The sequence below is a fragment of the Corythoichthys intestinalis genome, chromosome 6 (genome assembly GCF_030265065.1).
Source record: "Corythoichthys intestinalis isolate RoL2023-P3 chromosome 6, ASM3026506v1, whole genome shotgun sequence".
NCBI lineage: Eukaryota > Metazoa > Chordata > Actinopteri > Syngnathiformes > Syngnathidae > Corythoichthys > Corythoichthys intestinalis.
Genome location: NC_080400.1, coordinates 3,727,184 through 3,749,058, shown reverse-complemented (window position 1 = coordinate 3,749,058; position 21,875 = coordinate 3,727,184). Strand labels below are relative to the sequence as shown.

Sequence of the window (21,875 nt, the reverse complement as noted above, 5' to 3'; positions counted from 1 at the left end):
TTCCCGACAATTTTTCCCGATCATATACATTTTGGGAATGCATTAAAAAAAAAAAAGAATAAAACTGGGACGAATATATACATTCAACATAGAGTACATAAGTACTGTATTTGTTTATTATGACAATAAAGCCTCAAGATGGCATTTACATTATTAACATTCTTTCTGTGAGAGGGATCCACGGATAGAAAGACTTGTAATTCTTAAAGGATAAATGTGACTTTGTATATTGTGACTAAATATTGCCATTTAGTGTATTTGTTGAGCTTTCAGTAAATGATACTATAGCCATTTAACTGTTCTGCCCAAATGCGTGATGGGAAGTGCAACCATGACTGTGCGTAGTGGTACCAATTGATATATCTTCTCTGCGTTGGGAAATAACATAGGGTGTTAAGAAAAAAAAGCATTTACTACCTTTCTTCCCTACATTGCTTCCCACGATATTTCTAATCGTAGGGAAAGGGATTGTAAGGCTTTAGCCAATTAAAAAAAGGCTCTAAAGGCTGCCAAAATTCACTCTACTCATTTTACGCTGCCTTTTAGCTCTATATATAGGTAAACGGCGCCATTACAGATTGAACGCAACAATGCGTGAGTGGGTCGTGCAGCGCATGCGTTAATTGTAGAGCTGGGAATCTTTGGGCACCTAACGATTCGATTACGATTCAGAGGCTCCGATTCGATTATAAAACGATTATTGATGCACCCCCCTCCTGTTTTTTTTTTTTTTTTTTTTTAATAAAGTTTTGTACATTAGTTCCAAAATTGTTCAAAAATACTCTCAGGCTAAACCAAACTACGATTTCAGTATCAAGTTAACATATAGCAGTAAACAAATATACAAAAATAACATTAAATAAAAAAACTCCAGTCCCCATTCTGTATCAGCAGCTTTAAACTACATTCAATTCATTTAATGTTGTGAATCAACCGTTAAAGTTGTTAAAATTGCTCCCGTTATTCTATCATTTCCCTTTTGTCTACTTTCGACATGTGAAAGTTTTAAAACTATTTTAAAGATAGATTCAAGTCAATATTTTACCGATTTAGGAGTATTTTAGATAAAAAGTTAATTAGGTTTGCTTGGAAGGTTCGCTACAACAGCCTTGCAGGGAGGTGTAATGCTTTAAGATGGCGACCGTTTACTAACCCCCGCATCTAGATTTTTGTAGGTGAGCTGCTAACGCTACCGAATCTATAATGCATCTAGTCCTATATAAATTATATCTACCATAACGTTATGCTACTTTGTAGCAGCTTTTCGGCAGCAGTCAGGTATGCTGTTGTGTTTTTTTATCTCGTGGCATGAGTTGAGCTAGAGCCGTGAGTTGAGCGTTGGCATTACCCGAGGGGCCGGTTAATGAGAAGCATAATGTTTAGCTACTCCCGCTCCGTTCCGTCCCGAAGACTGCGCGGCGCGCTGAGTGTGTTGTACTTCCGCTTTACTTGGCATATTTCAATAATCTGAATTTGGATGTTTGTGAATCATTCTCGAATCTTCCACGGCCGAATCGCGAATAATCTAAGAATCGGAAATTTTGCACACCTCTAGTTAATTGCGTTAAATATTTTAATGTGATACATTTTTTTTAAAATTCATTACCGCCGTTAACGGGATAAATTTGATAACCCTACCTTAAGCCTAAACTAAAGACTCTGGATGAGTGTAACATATTATGTCAGTAACGTTAAATACAATTAGAAAATGATTTAATTAAAAAATACAAAAAAGTAAAAAATATACAATATACAGCTATTAAAAAATGGCATGTCCGATATTTTTTTGCCAATTCCGATACTTTGAAAATGACGTGATCGGACATCCCGATTGATCGGGACATCTTTAATTCTCAGCTAAAAATGACCGACATTTTGAATAAGCAATATCATTAATTGCCTTCGTTTTATGGCTGGGTTGAAACAAAAGCGGTTGCGTGACGTCTGTAAAAGGGGGTTTTCAGGGTAAAACGGGCAAAATCAAATTAGTTTGGGGGGCTTAAAGCACGATAAATCTGCTATGGCAGTATATAGACATACTGTTCTATCAAACACAACAGTTGTTTTGGCTTAAAATAGAGCAGTTTCTTTTAAAGAGGAGTGCAAGAGCAGAAACTGCTTTTTCAGCCATATACATTTTTAATTAAAAAAAAAATAATAATAATTTTAATTAATCAATTTCATTTTACAGAGCCCCTAAAGGGATATCGACAGAAATAAAATAAATTTAAGCAATCTGGTGCGCACCAGAGCCTATCTGGTAACCATTAGCATCGTATAGCATTTAAGCTAGCGGACTTTTGCTACGTAAGGTAGCCAATTGCAACAACGGAACAATTGGCCAACTTGCATAGCAAAAGTCAGCTAGCTTAAATGCTATACGATGCTAATGTTTACCAGATTGTTTCTAGTGCGCACCAGATGCTTCAATTTATTTAATTTCTGTCGCTGTCCCTTTAGGGGCACCGTATAATCTTTTAAAAAATGTAAAATTCTTATTTAATCATTCCTTTTGAGTTTCAGTCACTGCCCATTCATTACAGGGTCACTTCCTATTAACCTTATTATTGTTAACCTAAAAATTAACCCTAATTTTAAGGTGTTAACCTTAAAATTAACAGGAAGTGAACCAAAAATGCCACAAACTCAATAGAAAATCCAAAGATATGCTCCAAAATTCACTGATTGGTTACCATTGACTGCCATAGACGTCAAGCCGTTTAAAGTGGCAGCGAATGAACGAACGTCCAGTTGTAATGCCCCAAAATCAACAGGAAGTGACCCGATAGCTACAGTAAGTGACCTCAAATTGCCCCCAAATCAAGAGGAAGTAAACTAATATCAACAGGAAGTGCACCAATATCTGCAGGAGATGACCCAGAATTGCCTCAAAATCAACAGGAAGTGACCTGACATGCCCCAAAATGAATTCATTGGTCGTCATTGACCTTCATAGATGTCCAATCGGTTTGAAGTGGAAGCTGATTAACGAACGTCTAGTTGAAATTCCCCTACATCAACAGGAAGTGACCCGATATCTTCAGGAAATGACCCCGAAATGCCCCCAAATCAACAGGATTGACCGAATGGACCGAATGGATGACAGGCGACGGATGACCGAGCAGAACAACCGGTAGAACGCCCGGGATGCCAGGCGCTGGACGACCAAGCAGAATGACCGGGACCATGCCGTACAGTCTACGCTGCTCGCGAGCAGAGCCCGCAGAGACTCAGAAAAATTCATCTTTTTGAAACAGGTGGCGATGAGGGAAAAGTTTAACTCGCTATCGTAGCCAACACGTCATCTTTCAGTTTGTTATGTGTAAATAAATTGTTACTTTGCTATCAAAAACTCAATTTGTCTTGTTGTTTCTGTTTTCTTGTAAAAGGAAAACATTCAGATGTTTGGGATGTAACTAAAGCAAAAAATAGCTGTGTTCAAGTCAAAGTTATGTTTGAAATGTATGCGTTCACAAAAAGCTCAATTTCTCCATTTTTTCATCAGAAATTGGAGAAATGCTCAAACTAAGCTATTTTCTAATGCTGATTCCTAAAGAAAGGAATAAGATATGAACTTATTTTTTTTCTGCTGAAAGAAGAGTCTAATCTTTCTTTTGGTGGGTTCCATGTTTATAAAGCAATAGAACACAATTTTCTGTGGGCCTTGCAAAATCAGTCAAAATCCAGTAAAACGTCCGGGAGCGAAGGGCCTTGCTCCAGTGAAAATGGCTGGGAGTGAATGAGTTAAATGACTAGCGCTATCTAGCGTTAAAGCTGAGAAGTGCAACACTGTACCTGGCTCGCGAGCTAATTTTTAAAAAATTATTATTATTTTTATTGAACCATATTCACACACTAAACAAAGCACCCAATATCAACATCAAATACAATATTATAGATTGAGGATTATCAAGCAGACAATAGAAACAACAACAACAAAACAACGACAAACACAAAAACAAAACAAAAAAATCAACAAATTTTCTTTTGAGGACTTTCTAAATCAAAAGAAATTGTTTGAATAAAGAAATTGATAAATGGTTGAAAACTCACCTTTTTAAACTGGCTTTTAATTTGTAATTCTTTTCTCTATTGTTTTGTACTGTCCAGGTTGTGTGAGCTTTGTTATTATTTTTTTCCTCAACTGTAAAGCGCTTTTGAGCACCGGTAAAAGTGCTTTATAAATAAAATGTATTTTTATTATTTTATTATATGAAAACAGATGAAGGGCAGTCCCATCTATCAAATTTAAGGCTTTACAAAAGATAGAGAAATCATTCCTCCCGTGAGCCAAACGTTGTTTGGTTTTAAAAAATCTAAACTTATGAATAAAAAAAGCTTCCCTATACGCAATATCACATTTAAAGCAAATTCTAAATTCTTATCTGTTTGATAAACACCAAACTAAAGTGTTTCTTCGGTTAGGGGTAAGCTCGCGGGCTAATTAGTTGGCTAGCTAATTATTTCGTACAACGAACACCCCTCTATAAAAAGTCTGAAGGCTGCCCTCTACTGGCTAGCTCAAAAGTATCACTCCACAATTAAGGAATCTGCCCTATTACATAAAAAAATAGATAAAATCGTGCTTCGAGAATCAATAAAGTGCTACATAGCTAGCAAATTTCAAGTCAATCGGTTCTCGATTGACTGAGGATTTCAAAATGAAGTGTTTGTTGCTGTGTCAAGCGCAAGAATGCGAAACGTTACTGGAATGAGAATCAGAATCGAATCGATAAAACGAATTGAAAGTCATTTGTAGTTTTACCGGAGATGCGCGTCCCCAATTTTCCTCCACAACTTTGTGACCGACTTGGTTCATGTTTTCTTGTCTTTTTCGTCGTTACTTGTGGAGCAGGCAGGTGAGGCGAGGAGGCCGGGCCAAACCCGGACGCGCATAAGTAATGCTGCCTTCACATGCTGTGGGAAAGATGAGCGTTAACGCGATCGGGAAATGACAATGAAAAACATGACGTAGCAAACATAGAACACACACGGACTTGATTTTGGCTTGTTTAAAGGTATTTTAGACATATTAATGAACCTACTACACCCAAACGTTATGTTTTTGTTACTTGGGATTTTAGCAAACACTTGGTTAAGAAATTAGTTTTATAAATGTGCACAGTACGTTATTGTGCTAGCGTAAAAAACAACTTTGTCGATAATGTTTTTAAAAACACTTACGTTTCTTACCATTCCACAAGTTCTTCTTCGTGCCCCAATCTCACCATTCCACAAGTTCTTCTTCGTGCCCCAACCATTTTTAAATATGTGTAAAAATAAATAAATAAATAAATAAATAAATAAATAAAAATAATGCTGCCTTCATATACACTGGGAAAGATGACGCTTACCACCTGCTAATTGGTAAGTAGGAGTACGTCCTTTTCAATTGCTTTTGTTGTAGCAAACAAGAAACTGCAAACACCGACTTAATTTTAGATTGTTGCGTGGGCAAAACTGTTTTAGACATATTAATTCATCTACTACACCCAAACGGTATGTTTTTGTTTGATACTTGACATTTTGGCAAACACATAGTTAAGAAACAAGCGTTTTATAAATGTGTACAATACCTTATTGAACGGAGCCCCCCGGGTGCCAGGGTAGGGGGAAAAAAATCATAGCTAATCTGTACCCCCAATTTAGTCATCTGTACGCACAGATGACTAAACTGTACCCACAGTTTAGCAATCTTTACCCACAGATTACCAATCTGTACCCACAGATAACTGTACCCACAGTTTAGCAATCTGTGGGTACATTTTAGTAATCTGTACCCACAGTTTACTAATCTGTACCCTGTACCAGTCTAGTTCTGTGTATATGTGATATCAACGAAGCATCATGTGGGCGTAGTTTGTAGGCTGTCGGCTACATTTAGGTATTATTGGAGCCATCTAGCATCGCGTTTGCAACGGCGTCTTCCCACTCCTGCTCCGCTCTCTCGTCTTCGTGAGTCCTTCTCTCTCAGACTTTTTTTATTCAACCAATTTAGTAACGCATAGTAACGCACGCCTTTCCCGCCTCAGTAACGGCGTTGCCAAGATGAGAAAAGTAATTAGATTACTCACTAATGAAAAAAATAACGCCGTTAGTAACACCGTTACTAACAACACTGCTCAGGAGTGATTTGTTCTAGGATTCAAAGTAATTATTAGTTTTCGTACCATGCATTCATTTTGAAATGTCGAGAAAAAAATCAATGGGAGAAATTAACCGCTACAGCATTGGCATTATACTTCACAATATTTACGTAACATAAATGCTACCTGCATCAATCGAGAATCTTTTGCATCCATATCTACAAAGAATTCAGGGATTTAAGCATTTATTCGCAAGAATTTTCAACGGAAAAAGCTCTTTGTTTAAAGATGTCGGCTGCTAATTTCCTTACGGACTAGCCTCATAGTTCGCAATATTTACGTAAAATAAATGCTACCTGCATGATTTTTTTGGCTTTTATCCAAGAATCAAGACTGTTTCACGTCCATATCTACAAAGAATTAAAAGATTTAAGCATTTACTCACGAGAATTTTCAACGGAAAAAGCTTTGTTTACATATGGCTCCAGCTGATTTCCTTACTGACCTGCCTCTTAGTTAGCAATATTTACGTAAAATAAATGCCAGCTGCACGTTTTTTTTTTTTTTATATATATATATATCTATAAAGAATTCAGGGATTTAAGCATTTATTCACAATAATTTTCAACGGAAAAAGGCGGCAGCTGTTTTTCTTACTAACTAGCCCCATAGTTTGCACTATTTATGTAAAATAAATGCTAGCTGCACTTATGTATATATATATATATATTTTTTTTTTGCTTTTAAGCAAGAATCAAGACTTGTTTTATGTCCATATCTCAAAAAAATGGAGGGATTTCAGCATTTATTCACAAGAATTTTCCGGAAAAAGCTTTGTTTACATATGGCGCCGCCAATTTCCTTACTGACTAGCCTCATAATTCGCAATATCTACGTAAAATAAATGTTATCTGCATTTTTTTTTTTTTTTTTTGCTTTTAAGCAAGAATCGAGACTGTTTTACGCACGTATCCATAAAGAATGTAGGGATTTAAGCATATATTCACAAGAATTTTCAACGTAAAAAGCTTTGTTTACATATGTCGGCCGCCAATTTCCTAACTCACTAGCCTCATAGTTCACAACATTTACGTAAAATAAATGCTACCTGCATGATTTTTTTGGCTTTTACCCAAGAATCGAGACTGTTTCACGTCCATATCTATAAAGAATTCAGGGATTTAAGCATTTACTCACGAGATTTTCAACGGAAAAAGCTTTGTTTACAAATAGCTGCAGCTAATTTCCTTACTGACCTGCCTCTTAGTCCGCAATATTTACGTAAAATAAATGCCAGCTGCACGTTTTTTTTTTTTTTTGCTTTTAAACAAGATTCGAGACTTAGTTTTACGTCCATATCTCTAAAGAATTCAGGGATTTAACCATTTATTCACAAGAATTTTCAACGGAAAAAGGCGGCTTTTAATTTTCTTACTAACTAGCCCCATAGTTTGCACTATTTATGTAAAATAAATGCTAGCTGCACGTATAGATATATATATATTATTTTTTATTTTATTTTTTTGCTTTTAAGCAAGAATCGAGACTTGTTTTATGTCCGTATCTCCAAAGAATTGAGGGATTTTAGCATTTATTCACAAGAATTTTCCGGAAAAAGCTTTGTTTACTTAAATATGGCGGCACCAATTTCCTTACTGACTAGCCTCATAGTTCGCAATATTTACGTAAAATAAATGCGACCTGCACAATTTTTTTGGCTTTTGACCAAGAATCAAGACTGTTTCACGTCCATATCTATAAAGAATTCAGGGATTTAAGCATTTACTCACGAGATTTTCAACGGAAAAAGCTCTTTGTTTACATATGGCTGCAGCTAATTTCCTTACTGACCTGCCTTTTAGTTCGCAATATTTATGTAAAATAAATGCCAGCTGCACGTTTTCCCGGACGCTGCCCGGCGGGTCATGGGAATAACACTGCCGGATCGCTGGTCGGCATCGTTTATGGTCGGAACTACGACGGTATCTGATCGTCTTCGAACCTCCGACTTTCGTTCTTGATTAATGAAAACATTCTCGAAGAATCGAGACTTGTTTTACGTCCATATCTATAAAGAATTCAGAGATTTAAGCATTTATTCACAAGAATTTTCAACGGTAAAAGGCGGCAGCTGTTTTTCTAACTAGCCCCCATAGTTTGCACTATTTATGTAAAATAAATGCTAGCTACACGTATATATATATATATATATATATATATATATATTGCTTTTAAACAAGAATCGAGACGTTTTATGTCCATATCTCCAAAGAATTGAGGGATTTGAGCATTTATTCACAAGAATTTTCCTGAAAAAGCTTTGTTTACATATGGCGCCGCCAATTTCCTTACTGACTAGCCTCATAATTCCCAATATTTACGTAAAATAAATGTTACCTGCACATTTATTTTTTAAGCAAGAATCAAGACTGTTTTACGCAGGTATTTATGAAGAATGTAGGGATTTAAGCATTTATTCACAAGAATTTTCAACGGAAAAAGCTTTGTTTACATATGGCGGTCGCTAATTTCCTAACTGACTAGCCTTTTTTAAATTTTTTTATTTTGCATATTGAAGATTGTATATAACAGTCCATTCTATGCGTAAGTGTGTGTGTGCACGCTATGGGGCAGCTTTGAATCTCATAACACTTTGTGAATTGACAATAAAGGCGTTCTATTCTATTCTTTGTGCTTCAGGCAGTCTCCTGCCTGGACTGTGATGTTAATTTCTCAGTGAGAATTCAAGTTAAAATGTATAATAATGCAATGTGTAGTTCTTCATAGCCACTTCATTTTTCTCTCAAAGTGCACAAAATTGATGCATTTTACAATCAAATGTTAAAAAAAAAAAAATCTCCCTAGAGGGCCTGTTTTTCCCTTCGTACAGCGATTCTTGTGGGGTGGGCTGAGTCAAATTCCAGGGCTGCTTTTTAGTCCCAGTCCACCACTGCCCATAACCCCTGGGACTTTCACTTTTTCAATTTCTTAGCCTCATAACCAGGGGTCCCCAAACTACGGCCCGCCTCCACATTTGGTCCGGCCCCCTGAACAATACCAGAGAGCATTTGTTTTCAAAAGTGTTATTTATTTCCTGGCTTTTTTCTGTGAAGGACCCAGAGAGGGTTATTTGGTTATTATCTATTTACCCTAATTTTCAGACTAAAAGCCGCTACTTTTTTCTCTCACTTTGAATCCTGCGGCTTATAGTCCAGTGCAGCTTATTCGTTGATTTATTTGGGTTAATAGATAGGACTTTATTTGACAGCGGCGTCATAAGACTGCCATAAGACCGCCATAATTAGGACATGACACTAACACGAGCATTAATGAATGCTTACGACAGATGTCATTAAGTCTCATCCGGCAAATTATATCACCAACTCCATTTATGTCAATCCTGGATCTTTTAGAGATAATTTGACATCTGTCATAACCATTCATTAATGCTCATGGCAGTGTCATGTCATAATAATGATGGTTTTATGAAAGTCTTATAGCGCCACTGTCAATTAAAGTAGCAAACTAGCAATTAATGAAACAACTGGAACAGTAACCGAAGAAATAATTAGCATAGAACATGAATTTTGATATTTACATATGCGGAGCTGCAATGCATGCTAGGAGGCATGTTGGACAACAACAATGTTGACAGCAGGCGGCGGCAGAGGTTGACTATCTCCCCCAAGTGGCCAGTGCAGTGATGGCAAAATGATGCTTCTTGAATTAATGAAGCTTTGGAGCCAGTGGTTCATTTGGTTTTATGACAGACTTATGATGCCACTGTCAAATAAAGTGTTACCGGTTAATATCTTTTGGTGTAAAGATCCCATTCTACATTGAGCACAGCTGCGGCTTATAGTCCAGTGCGGCTTATCTATGAACAAATGCCTTTTTCATGCGCCTTATAGTCCAGAAATTACGGTAATTAATAGTGTTATTATTGTTATTTTATTATTATTTTTATTTACTTTTGTTCCGTGAAGAATCCAGAAAGGGTTATTTGATTGTGGCTTTCTGAAACACAATACATTTTTACATTTAGGCACTCCTGCAATCCTCACACTTTTTCTGTTACAAACTGACCCCAGCCCCTCATTAGAGAAGGGAAAAGTTATGTGGCCCTCACAGACAAAAGTTTGAGGACCCCTGTTCATGACGTTTGATGTTTTTACCAACACGCGTCTTTTTTGCCGTTTTAATGATCATTATCAGGCAATAGGTTGATTCTGTGGGAAGAGAATAGCACATTTTATTTGAGTGATTCCAGCATAAGTTCCCTATTTTTTCAGCATCACCCATCACATTGGTCCCGCCGCTCGACAACTTGGAAAGGCAGCGCGTGTCTTTAAAAGAGATTCTTTAAGAGTTCATTTGATTGTACGAAACGAAGCCGGACCAAAAGATCCGACGCGCCGCACGGGCTAGTGCCGGCCGCCCTAAAGGCGGCGCTAGACAGCAAACTACAGATCATAATTAACGAGCATTGCAAAGCGTTTAGACCAGGGCGATGTTAATGGCAGTGCTCCGTGACGTCCACCACCACCGCCTTGCGCCAGCCAAACAGGAAGTAGCCGGCCCCGGCGCCCGCCGCCACCGCCGCACACAGGAACACGTTGTACGTCATGAAGATCAACATCAGTAGGTAGCTGACCACCACCTGGATGACGTGCAGCAGCGTCTGAAGGAAGTGGGCGTGGCTCAGCATCCTTTGCCTGGTGAACGACAACATCTGAAGTACAGTATGTCAAAAGCCCAACTTGCCCCCCCACCCCGTCAGATGAAAATTTATAGCAGAAAACACAGACAAGACTGAAAAAGCAGTTTCTGCTCTTGCACTACTCTTTAAGACAGCGGTCTCAAACCGACTCCACAAAGGGCCGCAGTGGGTCCTGGTTTTTGTTCCAACAGATCCAGCACAAACAGTTCAACCAATGAGGTTTCTACTAACATAAGCAGCACCTGATTGCAATCAACTGATTACACTTGTAAGAAACCAGATTGGTGAAAAGGTATTTGTCTCGTTTGGTTGGAATGAAATCCAGTACCCCCTGCGGCCCTTTGAGGACCGGTTTGAGATCACTGCTTTAAGAGAATCTATGGGGCGCCGTTTGTAAAGCAGCACATACTGAAAATTACGACATTTTCTCACATTTAGCGCAGCACAGTGTTTAAAATGTGAAATATTTAAGAGTGACTTTTTTTTTTTGCACATTTACAACATTATTAAGCAACTTAAATGTTTATTTTTAAATAAGAAGTTTTGGACCTGATTGTTTAAATCCAGAAGTGAATATTTAATTTAAATCTTAAACTTATATCCTATAGACCCTACCCACGTGACGTCACAACTCCTTCCTCCTGACTGGTGCCGCCCAATTGTCCGTCAACACATCATGTTTCCCTGTTACGGCTACGTACATTCCTCCAATTTACGACGTGTTTTTCTGCTCGTTAACATTAATAATCAAAATGGTGAAGGCGTGTGTGGCGGTCGGTTGCAATAACAGAGAAGATAGACGGAGAGACTTGAAGTTCTACCGGATTCCGAGAGACCCGGAGAGAAGAGAGCGAGATGGGCTGCTGCAATTCGACGAGAAAACTGGGCTCCAAACGATTACCACAGATTGTGTAGTAGTCATTTTATATCTGGTAAGATGCATTTAATATATATTTAGAGGGTTTTGGGCTGACAACCACAATTAAGATCATTGCTAGGCTAATCGCCGACAACATACACGTATGTATGTCGTGAGAGAGCTATCGCTAAACCATATAAACATTAAAAGCCCTAACTCCATTGACAAACGACATGAAATACATTAGACTTGACAGTGGATGTTAGCAATAACAAAAGATTTTGAATTGAAAATTTCGTAACTCACCTTTCCAAGCACAAGATAGATTCCTGCCGAATTTTCGTGGACGAGGACCTGTTTCACCCAACCAGCAACGAAGTATTTATAAGCCTCCAAGCTCTTAAAGTTTTTCAAACTTTCGTGAGAATAGGTTGATTTTGTGTGGACAACATAATTGTAAATATCAGCGTAGCAGATGTCAGGCAGACAGGGCGAAGACAGTGGGTCGAAAAACATCGATTTAGGCATCAAATATGGATCTGGCGAATGGATAAACTGAAGCTTTTCCACATAACGCCTTTTATGCAATGCATCAAGTGAGTTTATGGCATCCGAAAGCACCGGGTCTTCCATGAAATGGATTATAAATTGCTCGATCAATTGAGACCATTGATAATACAGACACAAAATGACGGACAAGTGGGCGGAACCGTACAGCGAGCACGTGATTTTGTGACGTCGGTGGGTAGGGTCTATATCCTAAATGTTAAATCAGGAAACGGTCAGAACTAAATACTTAGCTTAATATGCAAATTCACATAACAGGAGACCGGAAGTAACAAAATAAAAGCTGGAGCACACAAAATACTCTTTAAATAGTTTCTCCTAAATATGTATTTTACCTATATATTGTTATTATTAGGGTTGTTCCGATCATGTTTTTTTTGCTCCCGATCCGATCCCGATCGTTTTAGTTTGAGTATCTGCCGATCCCGATATTTCCCGATCCGATTGCTTTTTTTTGCTCCCGATTCAATTCCAATCATTCCCGATAATTTTTCCCGATCATATACATTTTGGCAATGAATTAAGAAAAAAATGAATAAAACTCGGACAAATATATACATTCAACATATTTGTTTATTATGACAATCAATCCTCAAGATGGTATTTACATTATTAACATTCTTTCTGTGAGAGGGATCCACGGATAGAAAGACTTGTGACTTTGTATATTGTGACTAAATATTGCCATCTAGTGTATGTGTTGATCTTTCAGTAAATGATACTGCAGCCATTCAACCCAAATGCATGATGGGAAGTGGACCCATGACTGTGCATAGTGCTACCAATTGATATATCGTCTCTGCATTGGGAAATAACATAAGGTGTTAAGAAAAAGATCACTTGCTACCTTGCTTCCCCACATTGCTTCCCATGATATTTCTAATTGTAGGGAAAGGGATTGTAAAGCTTTAGGCTAACAGAGTAAGGCTCCAAAGGCTGCCAAAATGCACTCTACTCATTTTACGCTGCTTTTTATCTCTCTAAATGGGTAACACGTCGCCATTACAGATTGAGTGCGACAAGGCGTAAGTGGGTCGTGCAACGCATGCAGTAATTGATTTAAATATTTAACGTGATACATTTTTAAAATATGAATTACCGCCGTTATCAGTACCTTAACCCTAATCTAAAGACTCTGGAGAAGTGTAACATATTATGTCTGAAACGTTAAATACATTTAGAAAACGATTTTATTAAAAAATATATATATTTTAACTAAATTATATATATTAAAAAAAGGCATGGCCGATATATTTTTGCCGATTCCGATACTTTGAAAATGTCGTGATCGGACCCGATCGATCGGGATGCTAGTTATTATCACAATGACTCATGTCCAAGAGCAGACTGCGACCGTTGAGTAAATTGTATTCATTTTCAAGCAACGTAAACCGACAGTCTGAGCTGCTCCACCCGCTTTTATCCGCCCGACGACGTTAAAAAAAAATAAAAAATGCGATATTAAATAAGTTCTCGCGGCACACTTGACGATCTCTCACAGCAAACAAGTGTGCCACGGCACACCGGTTGAAAAACACTGTGTTAGATGATAAATAATCGATCCAAACAAAGAAAAATTGAAAAGAAAAAAAAAAAGTTTAAAAGGGTAAATATTAGAACTGTCAAAATTATTGCGTAAATGGGCGGTAATTATTTTTTTGAATTAATCACGTTAAAATATTTGACGCATTTAACGCACATGCCCCAATCAAACAGATTAAAATGACAGCACAGTGTCATGTCCACTTGTTACTTGTGTTTTGTCGCCCTCTGCTGGCGCTTGGGTGCGACTGCTTTGTATGGGCTTCAGCACCATGAGCATTGTGTAATTATTGACATCAACAATGGTGAGCTACTAGTTTATTTTTTGATTGAAAATTTCACAAACTTTAATCAAACGAAAACTTTAAGAGGGGTTTTAATATAAAATTTCTGTAACTAGTACTACCATTTATCTTTTAAGAACTACAAGTCTTTCCATCCATGGATCGCTTTAACAGAACGTTAATAATGTTAATGCCATCTTGTTGATTTATTGTTATAATAAACAAATACAGTACTTATGTACCATATGTTGAATGTATATATCCGTCTTGTGTCTTATATTTCCATCCAACAATAATTTACAGAAAAATATGGCATATATTATAGATGGTTTGAATTGCGATTAATTACAATTTTTAAGCTGTGATTAACTCGATTAAAAATTTTAAATCGTTTGACAGCCCTAGTTTATATATTATATATATATATATATACTGTATATATATGATATAAATATATTTCTGTCTCCATCCATGTACCTGTTTATAATGCGCTCCATGATTTTACAAGTTGATTTTGGGGGGAAAAAAGTGCGCGTTATATTCGGCAAATTACGGTAATCGATAGAATTTCAGTTGATTACTCGATTACTAAAATATTGAATAGCTGCAGCCCTAAATTAGATTACTCACTACTGAAGAAAATAACGCCGTTATACTCTAACGCCGTTACTGACAACACTATGCGACATGGAGTTTTTGGATCGAAACAAGGTAAGTACGCAATAATAGCTCGTTAAAGTCGTCGTGTCTAATTCTGCTCTCGAGTGCTCTCACCTCCAGAATGTCGGCTTTAATTGACTGTTTCAATCATATTTTTGAATTAAATATGTTGAACGTTTCAATTTCTATGCCTTTTTGAACAAAAGAAAAACGACATTGCTTCGAGTGGACGGGCATATTTTTTTCCGGGCTGAGGGAGCTTGGTGGGGTCAAAGTGCATCATTCTCTGTCGCCCTGTAAATCTGCACTGCCCCCTAGGGCCTGGCATGAATGCTACATCGTTTTCATGCGGAATTGCGACATTGTTTAAATGGAGACACAAATGCAAATGCAAATTTGAAATTTTTCGTATTCTCGGAGAGTCACCATGTAAACGACCCCTTCGTGTTTTCCGCCATAAATTTGCAGCTGATGGGAGGGGGCCAACTACACGGAGGTCAGTTTTGCCTTCGGCTCGGACCGGTCGGTCGACCTACCCGACGGTCTTGTGAGTCTCCATCAGTACGGTGCCGTCGCTGCCCGGCAGCGGCATGCAGTTGTAGCGCACGTTGACCTGACTGCGACGCAGCAGCGCCTCCCGGCCCATCTTCATACCCTCATACAGGACAGCGAGGAGGAAGACGCCCAGGCAGGCGCCTGCCATTTCTGCATAAAAAAGGAGGAGGAGTCCAGACCGGGTTTGTTGGAGTGCCGAGTCCCCAGAGCTCACCTCCGGGGGAATTGATGATCAGTCCGCTGAAGAGCAGTGGCACGTTCTGGTAGTCCAAGTTGAAGGTCATGGCCTAGGTAAGGACAGAGTTGGTTTTAGTGTTAGCTTATGGCCATTGTGATTACCTACCATCAGTGTTGTCAATTTTACTTTAAAAAAGTAATTAATTACAGTTACAAATTACTTCTCCCAAAAAGTAATTGCGTTAGTAACTCCTGAATGTAAGAGTAATTAGTTACTTGGCAAAGTAACTAGTGATAATTTTCATGTTTTTTTTCTACAAAAAAAACAAACAAAAAAAACAGGTCACACAATGTGAAGTTTAAAGGGTTTTTGGGACAATTGGCCCTAGCCCAATTCTTTACCCTCCACTTAACTAGACACAAGGGTATTGCGATAACTAGATAGTAACCTTTGCTATGTGTGGAAGTCATTTAAGTTGTGAATCAACCGTTAATTTGTTAAAATTGCTCCCGTTATTGCATTAGTTCCCTTCTGTCTACTTTCAACATGTGTAAGTTTTAAAACTGTTTCATCATTTAAAGATAGATTTAAGTCAATATTTTGCAAATTTAGGAGCATTTTAGATTAAAAAAAAAAAGTCTCTACAACAGAGCCTTCCTGAGAGGTCTACTGCTTTAAGATGGCGGCTGCTTACTTACGCACGTAGTCCTTAAAACATGTTGCCAATGCAGCCGTGTCTGTCATTTGCATCTAGTTCTATAATATGTGATATCTACCGTATCATATAGGCGTAGTTTGTAGGCTGTCGGCTACAGTCAGGTATTATTGGGAGTAGAGCTGAAACAAATACTCGAGTAACTCGAGTAACTCGAGTTTAAAAACTGATCCGAGTAAGTTTATTCACCTCGAGTAATCGTTTATTTAGACAGCTCTAAGCATCACGTTTTGCTCGGACTACTTTTAACGCGGGACAACGCACTGATGTCACGTGCGTAGAGGAAGAAGCAAAAAAAAAAAAAAAAAACCCTTACTGCAGCCGACAGCAGCTACAAACGACGCCGACGTTGGTAAAAACTAGCCTGCATGATGCTACGTTGGTAGCAGGTAGCGTCTGATAGAGATCACATGTATGTTGAACTAGATGCGAAATGACAGAGTCAGCGGTGTTAGTAAACAGCCGCCATCTTAAAGCAGTAGAGCGCTAAGCACTAATAAATAAGATTAACGTTACTGTCACTAGCTCACGTAACGTTAGCCCTGCAGAGGGCTAGGTTTCTATTCATTATGACCACTGTCGATGCGTGGTTAACGTGTCTTACATACAGGCTTTAACATAACATAGCGTTGTGGAGTGATGAGGGTGTAAAATAAAAACTTAATCATGCTAACTATCAATTTTAGCTCAGTCGTCATTGCTGGTTAAAACACCAAGTAGCACGGGTCCCTAATGTGCTCCAATACAGCCTGTATCATACATTTATTTTTAACACTGCAAAAACTCAAAATTCTATTAGGACTTACAGTTTAGACTAACTTAAAACTTAACTAGAACTTAAAAATGGCTTGACACAAATAGAAATTCAATTGAAACACGTGGGAAAAAATCCTAACTTTTAAGTGATGTGTGTTATCAAGCGTAACGCCAATTTTAGGTATATATATATATATTTAATAAGATCTAAAGGTTTTTTGAGTGAAAGCAGTGAATTAGTCTTTTTTTATTCCAGTTACATCTGAGATGCAATTGTTGGCTGTTTTCAACAATATACATCGGAAATAAAGACACTGACTGAAAATGGTTCAAAATTAGATGAAATGTCCTGTTTTCTCATGTATATTTATAATTGCTTTTCACCTAAAAATACATTTGTTTTATCCGATTACTCGATTAATCGATAGAATTTTCAGTCGATTACTCGATTACTAAAATATTCGATAGCTGCAGCCCTAAATGGGAGCCACCTAGCATCGTGTTTGCAACGGCGTCTTCCTCACTCCTGCTCTGCTCTCTTATCTCCGTGAGTCCGTCTCTCTCCGACTTTTTTTATTCAACCAACGTAGTGACGCATGCCTTTATGCCTCAGTAACGGTAACCGCGTTGCCAAGATGAGAAAAGTAATTAAATACATTACTCACAACTGAAAAAAATAACGCCGTTATATTCTAACGCTATTATTAACAACACTGCCTACCATGCCTCCATGTCCCTCGTGTCCACCTCCACCGTGGTCCTGCCCACCCCCGTGGGTGTGCGCCGGAGTACCCATCGTCGGGTGAACGTGGTGGGCGTGGTCCTGGTGACTGTGCTCCATCTGCATGGCACTGTGGTTCATGACTGACACACACAAAAAAATGGCAAATTAGGCTTTTGACATTTTTTAAAGTAAATAACAGACTTCACCATCAGTTGACGAGACAGCTTTAACAAACATTGCGACATGCCTTCCCGTAGGGGGCCCGCCCAGGAAGAGCGTTCTGGTGGCTTTCACGGTGATAAACTCAAACCCTATCCCTGTATGACCAGTGTTCTGCCAAAACGTCCACCATGAGGCGAATTTGACACCCAAAGTACTACCGTGCGCTTTCAACTTGTTTTGTTTAGATGCATTCAGGGAGACCGTACTAAAAAATGCCTCAAGAAAAAATACTTAAATTTAGTTATATCAAAGAGCGACGGTTTAAATATGCAACGTGACTAATGGGGTCAACAGATCAACACTGCTTTAAAGCTACGCCAGCTAAGGAAATACTATGGTTAAATGTATGAAAGTGAAATGCAGTGGTATGAAAAAGTATCTGAACCTTTTGCAATTGCTCACATTTCTGCATAACATCATCAAATGTGATCTGATCTTTGTCAAAATCACACAGATGAAAAAACAGTGTCTGCTTTAACTAAAACCACCCAAACATTTATAGGTTTTCATATTTGAATGAGGATAGTATGCAAACAATGACATGAGGGATGAAAAATAAGTGAACCATCACATTTAATATTTTGTGCCACCCCCTTTTGGCAGCAATAACTTCAACCAGAGGCTTGCTGTAGCTATCTTCACGCTAGCCTGTTAAATCATGTGGTGTCTTTAAAGCACTGTAAAAGCTATTATTTATTTTATTATCTGTTTATAGTTTACAAATGTGATGTAGTATTCATTTATATTGTATATTTCATGTTGTATAACTTTAGTTCCTATGTGAATATTAGTTCCCACTTGTTTTGTTGTGGTTGGAGGGTTTTGTATTGAACACGGGGCCGTGTTGGTTATTGTTATAGCAGAGAAGACAGCAGTAACAAAGACAAGTCAACTGTGCCCCGATCTACCACTCAAGAGATCTGATGGACTCAAAAAGTGGGTTACGATTGCATTTTAGTTTGAAAATCGACCAAATCCACCATATTTTTACACGAGTGACTTCCTGTCTGCTAGCTAGTAGTATTGACGTAGGAGGGTCGCGTCTCGCGTCAAATAATAAAGTCTGCCGTTCTTTTCGCGTGCGTCGTTGAGCCGCTTTGGGAACGTGTCTAACACACGGCCGCACTGCGGCTGGTGTGCATTGGCTGATTGACTTTTACGCCCGCGTTTCACTGCGCTGTCGCGCCGTTGACGTTTCTGGGTTATACTGTCCTACCGTCTTGGTCCTCATTCTAGTAGATAAGACAGAGTAAATATAATCTACACAAAGAAACTGTAACCCGATCGACTCACAGCCTGGAAAAGTAAGGGTTACATTACGTCATAAACTCGTTCGGTACCCCTCCGTTCCGAACAGAGCACCACGTACCGAAAGTTCAATACAAATACACGTACCGTTACACCCTTACTAAGTACTACTGTGCACTCTCAACTTTTTTTGTTTAGATGCATACAGGCAGAACGTACTAAAAAAAATGCCTTAAAGAAGCGTCACCTTTTTCTTTGTTTCACCACCTGTACCAAGCTTTTTGAAACCTGTGTTGACAAGAAAATCCGCCGTGCGTTCGTCTGCTGTGCTGTCATGTCGTCGTATTTCTAGCATTTCATGGGATGTAGAAACAAATGGCGAGTCAAATTTTACGTCGGATGTCGAAAAGATCGTGTGTCGATGCGATCGTATGTCGAAGTACCACTGTATACTTTTCAGCGAATATTTTTTTTTTACTTGTATTTGAATACATTTTTTGGATGACTACTTTTACTTGAGTAATATTATTTTGAAGTAGCGTTACTCTTACTTGAGTACAATTTTTGGCTACTCTACTCACTTTTGAGTAAGGTTAACAACTGACAATGACTGGATGACTTTGAAGATTTTTTTTTTAGGTGGCCCATATGCATTCAAGCTCTTGACAAATGGAGTCGAAGCCACTGCTCTAATTGACGACCAAAATAGATAATAAGAACAATATCTGTCAGCTGCCAACGAGATGCTCTGCCCTTCGTCGGCCGCATCACCGTCGTCAAGACGACAACTGCGTAATCTGATTGGGCGAGTGGCCGCCGGCAAAAAGAGGGCGTCTGACAGCCCATTAAAGGACTTTGATCAAACGCTTGCACTCAAAAGCAACAAGTGATGCCTACGTGACGCCATTTGGACTGTATACGTTACAAGAACTCGTCAACTGTTTGCCTAATCAACCTTTGATCTCCAGGAAGGCTTTACAGTCAGCGTATCAGGTGCTTGCCGGTCAGGAAGCGTCGTCAGCGGGTTCTTCCAGGGTGCTTTGATAACCTACAACAATGGATAGAACAACATCAAACGAGTCCAAAAATGAAATTTCATTTGCATTGCATTTTTTGACTGCCTCACCCTAACAAAGTTCCTACTTTTCGCTGGCCAAAAGTAGCGTGCGTATTGTGCTACATTCCACAAAGTCAAATCAATCAACTACCTCGTTAAGTCAACAAGCAAGTCAGCCTACAGAGGTCACCGAGACGAAAAGTAACGAGACAAACCTGAGGAATTCTTCTTGGGGTCTTTCGCTCCCTTTGTCAGAGAGGAAAAATAATGGCAAAACGGTCAAATAGCCGCTGCTCTGCTCTTCTAGTCGCCGTTCGTCCCTCTCGTCTGGACTCGTCTCTGAGCCTGAGGACGGCGAGTCCACTTTCCCCACCAACGTCATCACACAGCGCCCAGAGGAGGAGCGTAAAGCCGAAATGGACAAATGAAAACAAGGGTCGGCGGCCTGAGTAATTGCGAGCCAAACACGTGATCATTTTTAAGTATGTTGTCAGTTGACCGCGTCTCGTCACGTTCATGAAAAACCAAACCGTTTGGAAATTGGTTGAAATTTCAGCTATCTAAAGCTATTTCAAAATATCGAATGGCTCCGACAAAAATGGCCGACAAGTGACGACGAACGACCCCATCGGCGCACAGCTCGAATCAGCCATCTAGCCTTATTTTTGTGATATCTGCGGACTTTGATCCCATCCACGTAGCGGGAGAAATCACGTGATATGGTTCGTGCGACGAAGGGAGCTAGCAGCAGCTAGCTAACAAAAAAAATAAATAAAACCTGGCTAGCTAAACAATCGAGTTTTTTTATATTGAACAATCATACATGTACAAAAAAGAACTGTACAATACTAGTAGATTAAAAAAATGGCTAAAACGTCTAACTTTCATCGCATTCTTTTTACGGTTCATTGTTTTTTTAATGGAGATGAATTCGTTGTTTCACTTTCGTAAATTAGCATTTATGTATATGAATTGTACAGAGGATGAGTGTGTTGTTAATGAGAAAGTCCACCTCTTTGTTTTCTACAACTAGTCCATATATAACGTCATTTTGAGAAAAAGGTTCAAGCTAAATATTTGTGTGCAGCCAGTCACGTACATCAATCCAGAATAACAATCGAGACTAAAAAGCAACGTCTCGGAAAAACGAGGGTAGCGTACTTGTTTGTCGCACAGTGATGACGTACCGAGTTACTCGTGCAGTGTCAAAAGAAAAGTGAAAATCACCGTAGCTAACCAACAGGTTCTGCTAGTTGTTCTTGTTAGATGGGAGCTTTGCAATGCAAAGTGCCAATTTCATGTTGTTCCTCAACTTTATATTTATACTAGGGCTGTCAAAATTATCGTGTTGACGGGCGGTAATTATTTTAATCATGTTAAAATATTTGACGCAATTAACGCACATGCCCGGCTCAGACTAAAATGACAGTACAGTGTAATGTCCGCTTGTTACTTTTTTGGTGTTTGGCGCCCTCTGCTGGCGCATGGGTCCAACTGATTTTATGGGTTAGTACCATTAGTGAGCATGGTGTAATTATTGACATCAACAATGGCGAGCTCCTAGTTTTTTTGATAGAAAATTTTACAAATTTTAATAAAACGAGGGGTTTTAATATAAAATTTCTATAACTTGTACTAACATTTATATTTAAGAACTACAAGTCTTTCTATCCATGGATCGCTTTAACAGAATGTTAATAAT

At 38.6% G+C, this 21,875-nt stretch overlaps 2 protein-coding genes across 3 annotated transcripts in view; both read right to left on the bottom strand.

The window, feature by feature from the left end:
* The window catches only part of kctd14 (potassium channel tetramerization domain containing 14), a 35,516-nt gene extending 27,363 nt beyond the window's left edge, over window positions 1–8,153 (bottom strand). Inside the window, exons 1-2 of one of the 2 annotated variants that reach the window (XM_057839289.1) lie at window positions 5,185–5,201; window positions 4,766–4,917 (exon numbers count right to left, since the gene is read on the bottom strand). In XM_057839289.1, coding sequence (XP_057695272.1) covers window positions 4,766–4,819 — 54 coding nt within the window. In that variant the 5' untranslated portion in view covers window positions 4,820–4,917; window positions 5,185–5,201. Of the gene's footprint in view, window positions 1–4,765 lie in introns of both variants that reach the window. The other variant, XM_057839290.1, reaches the window with a different exon arrangement.
* A 1,813-nt stretch (window positions 8,154–9,966) lies between these two features.
* Window positions 9,967–20,576, bottom strand: slc31a1 (solute carrier family 31 member 1). Its single transcript, XM_057839293.1, has 6 exons — window positions 20,389–20,576; window positions 20,072–20,164; window positions 17,644–17,786; window positions 15,488–15,560; window positions 15,255–15,423; window positions 9,967–10,801 (listed from the first exon to the last, which is right to left on the bottom strand). The coding sequence occupies exons 3-6, from the start codon at window positions 17,782–17,784 to the stop codon at window positions 10,600–10,602; spliced, it is 585 nt and encodes a 194-aa protein (XP_057695276.1). The 5' UTR covers window positions 17,785–17,786; window positions 20,072–20,164; window positions 20,389–20,576; the 3' UTR covers window positions 9,967–10,599.
* Window positions 20,577–21,875: the final 1,299 nt, after the last annotated feature.

Excerpts from the sequence above, each read along its gene's own strand:
- slc31a1 (XM_057839293.1), bottom strand. The coding sequence starts at position 17,784 with ATGAACCACAGTGCCATGCAGATGGAGCACAGTCACCAGGACCACGCC. Across the intron at positions 15,424-15,487 it reads GATCATCAATTCCCCCGGAG|AAATGGCAGGCGCCTGCCTG; the intron begins GTGAGCTCTGGG and ends TTTTTTATGCAG. Across the intron at positions 10,802-15,254 it reads GAGACTCACAAGACCGTCGG|GCAAAGGATGCTGAGCCACG; the intron begins GTAGGTCGACCG and ends GTCGTTCACCAG.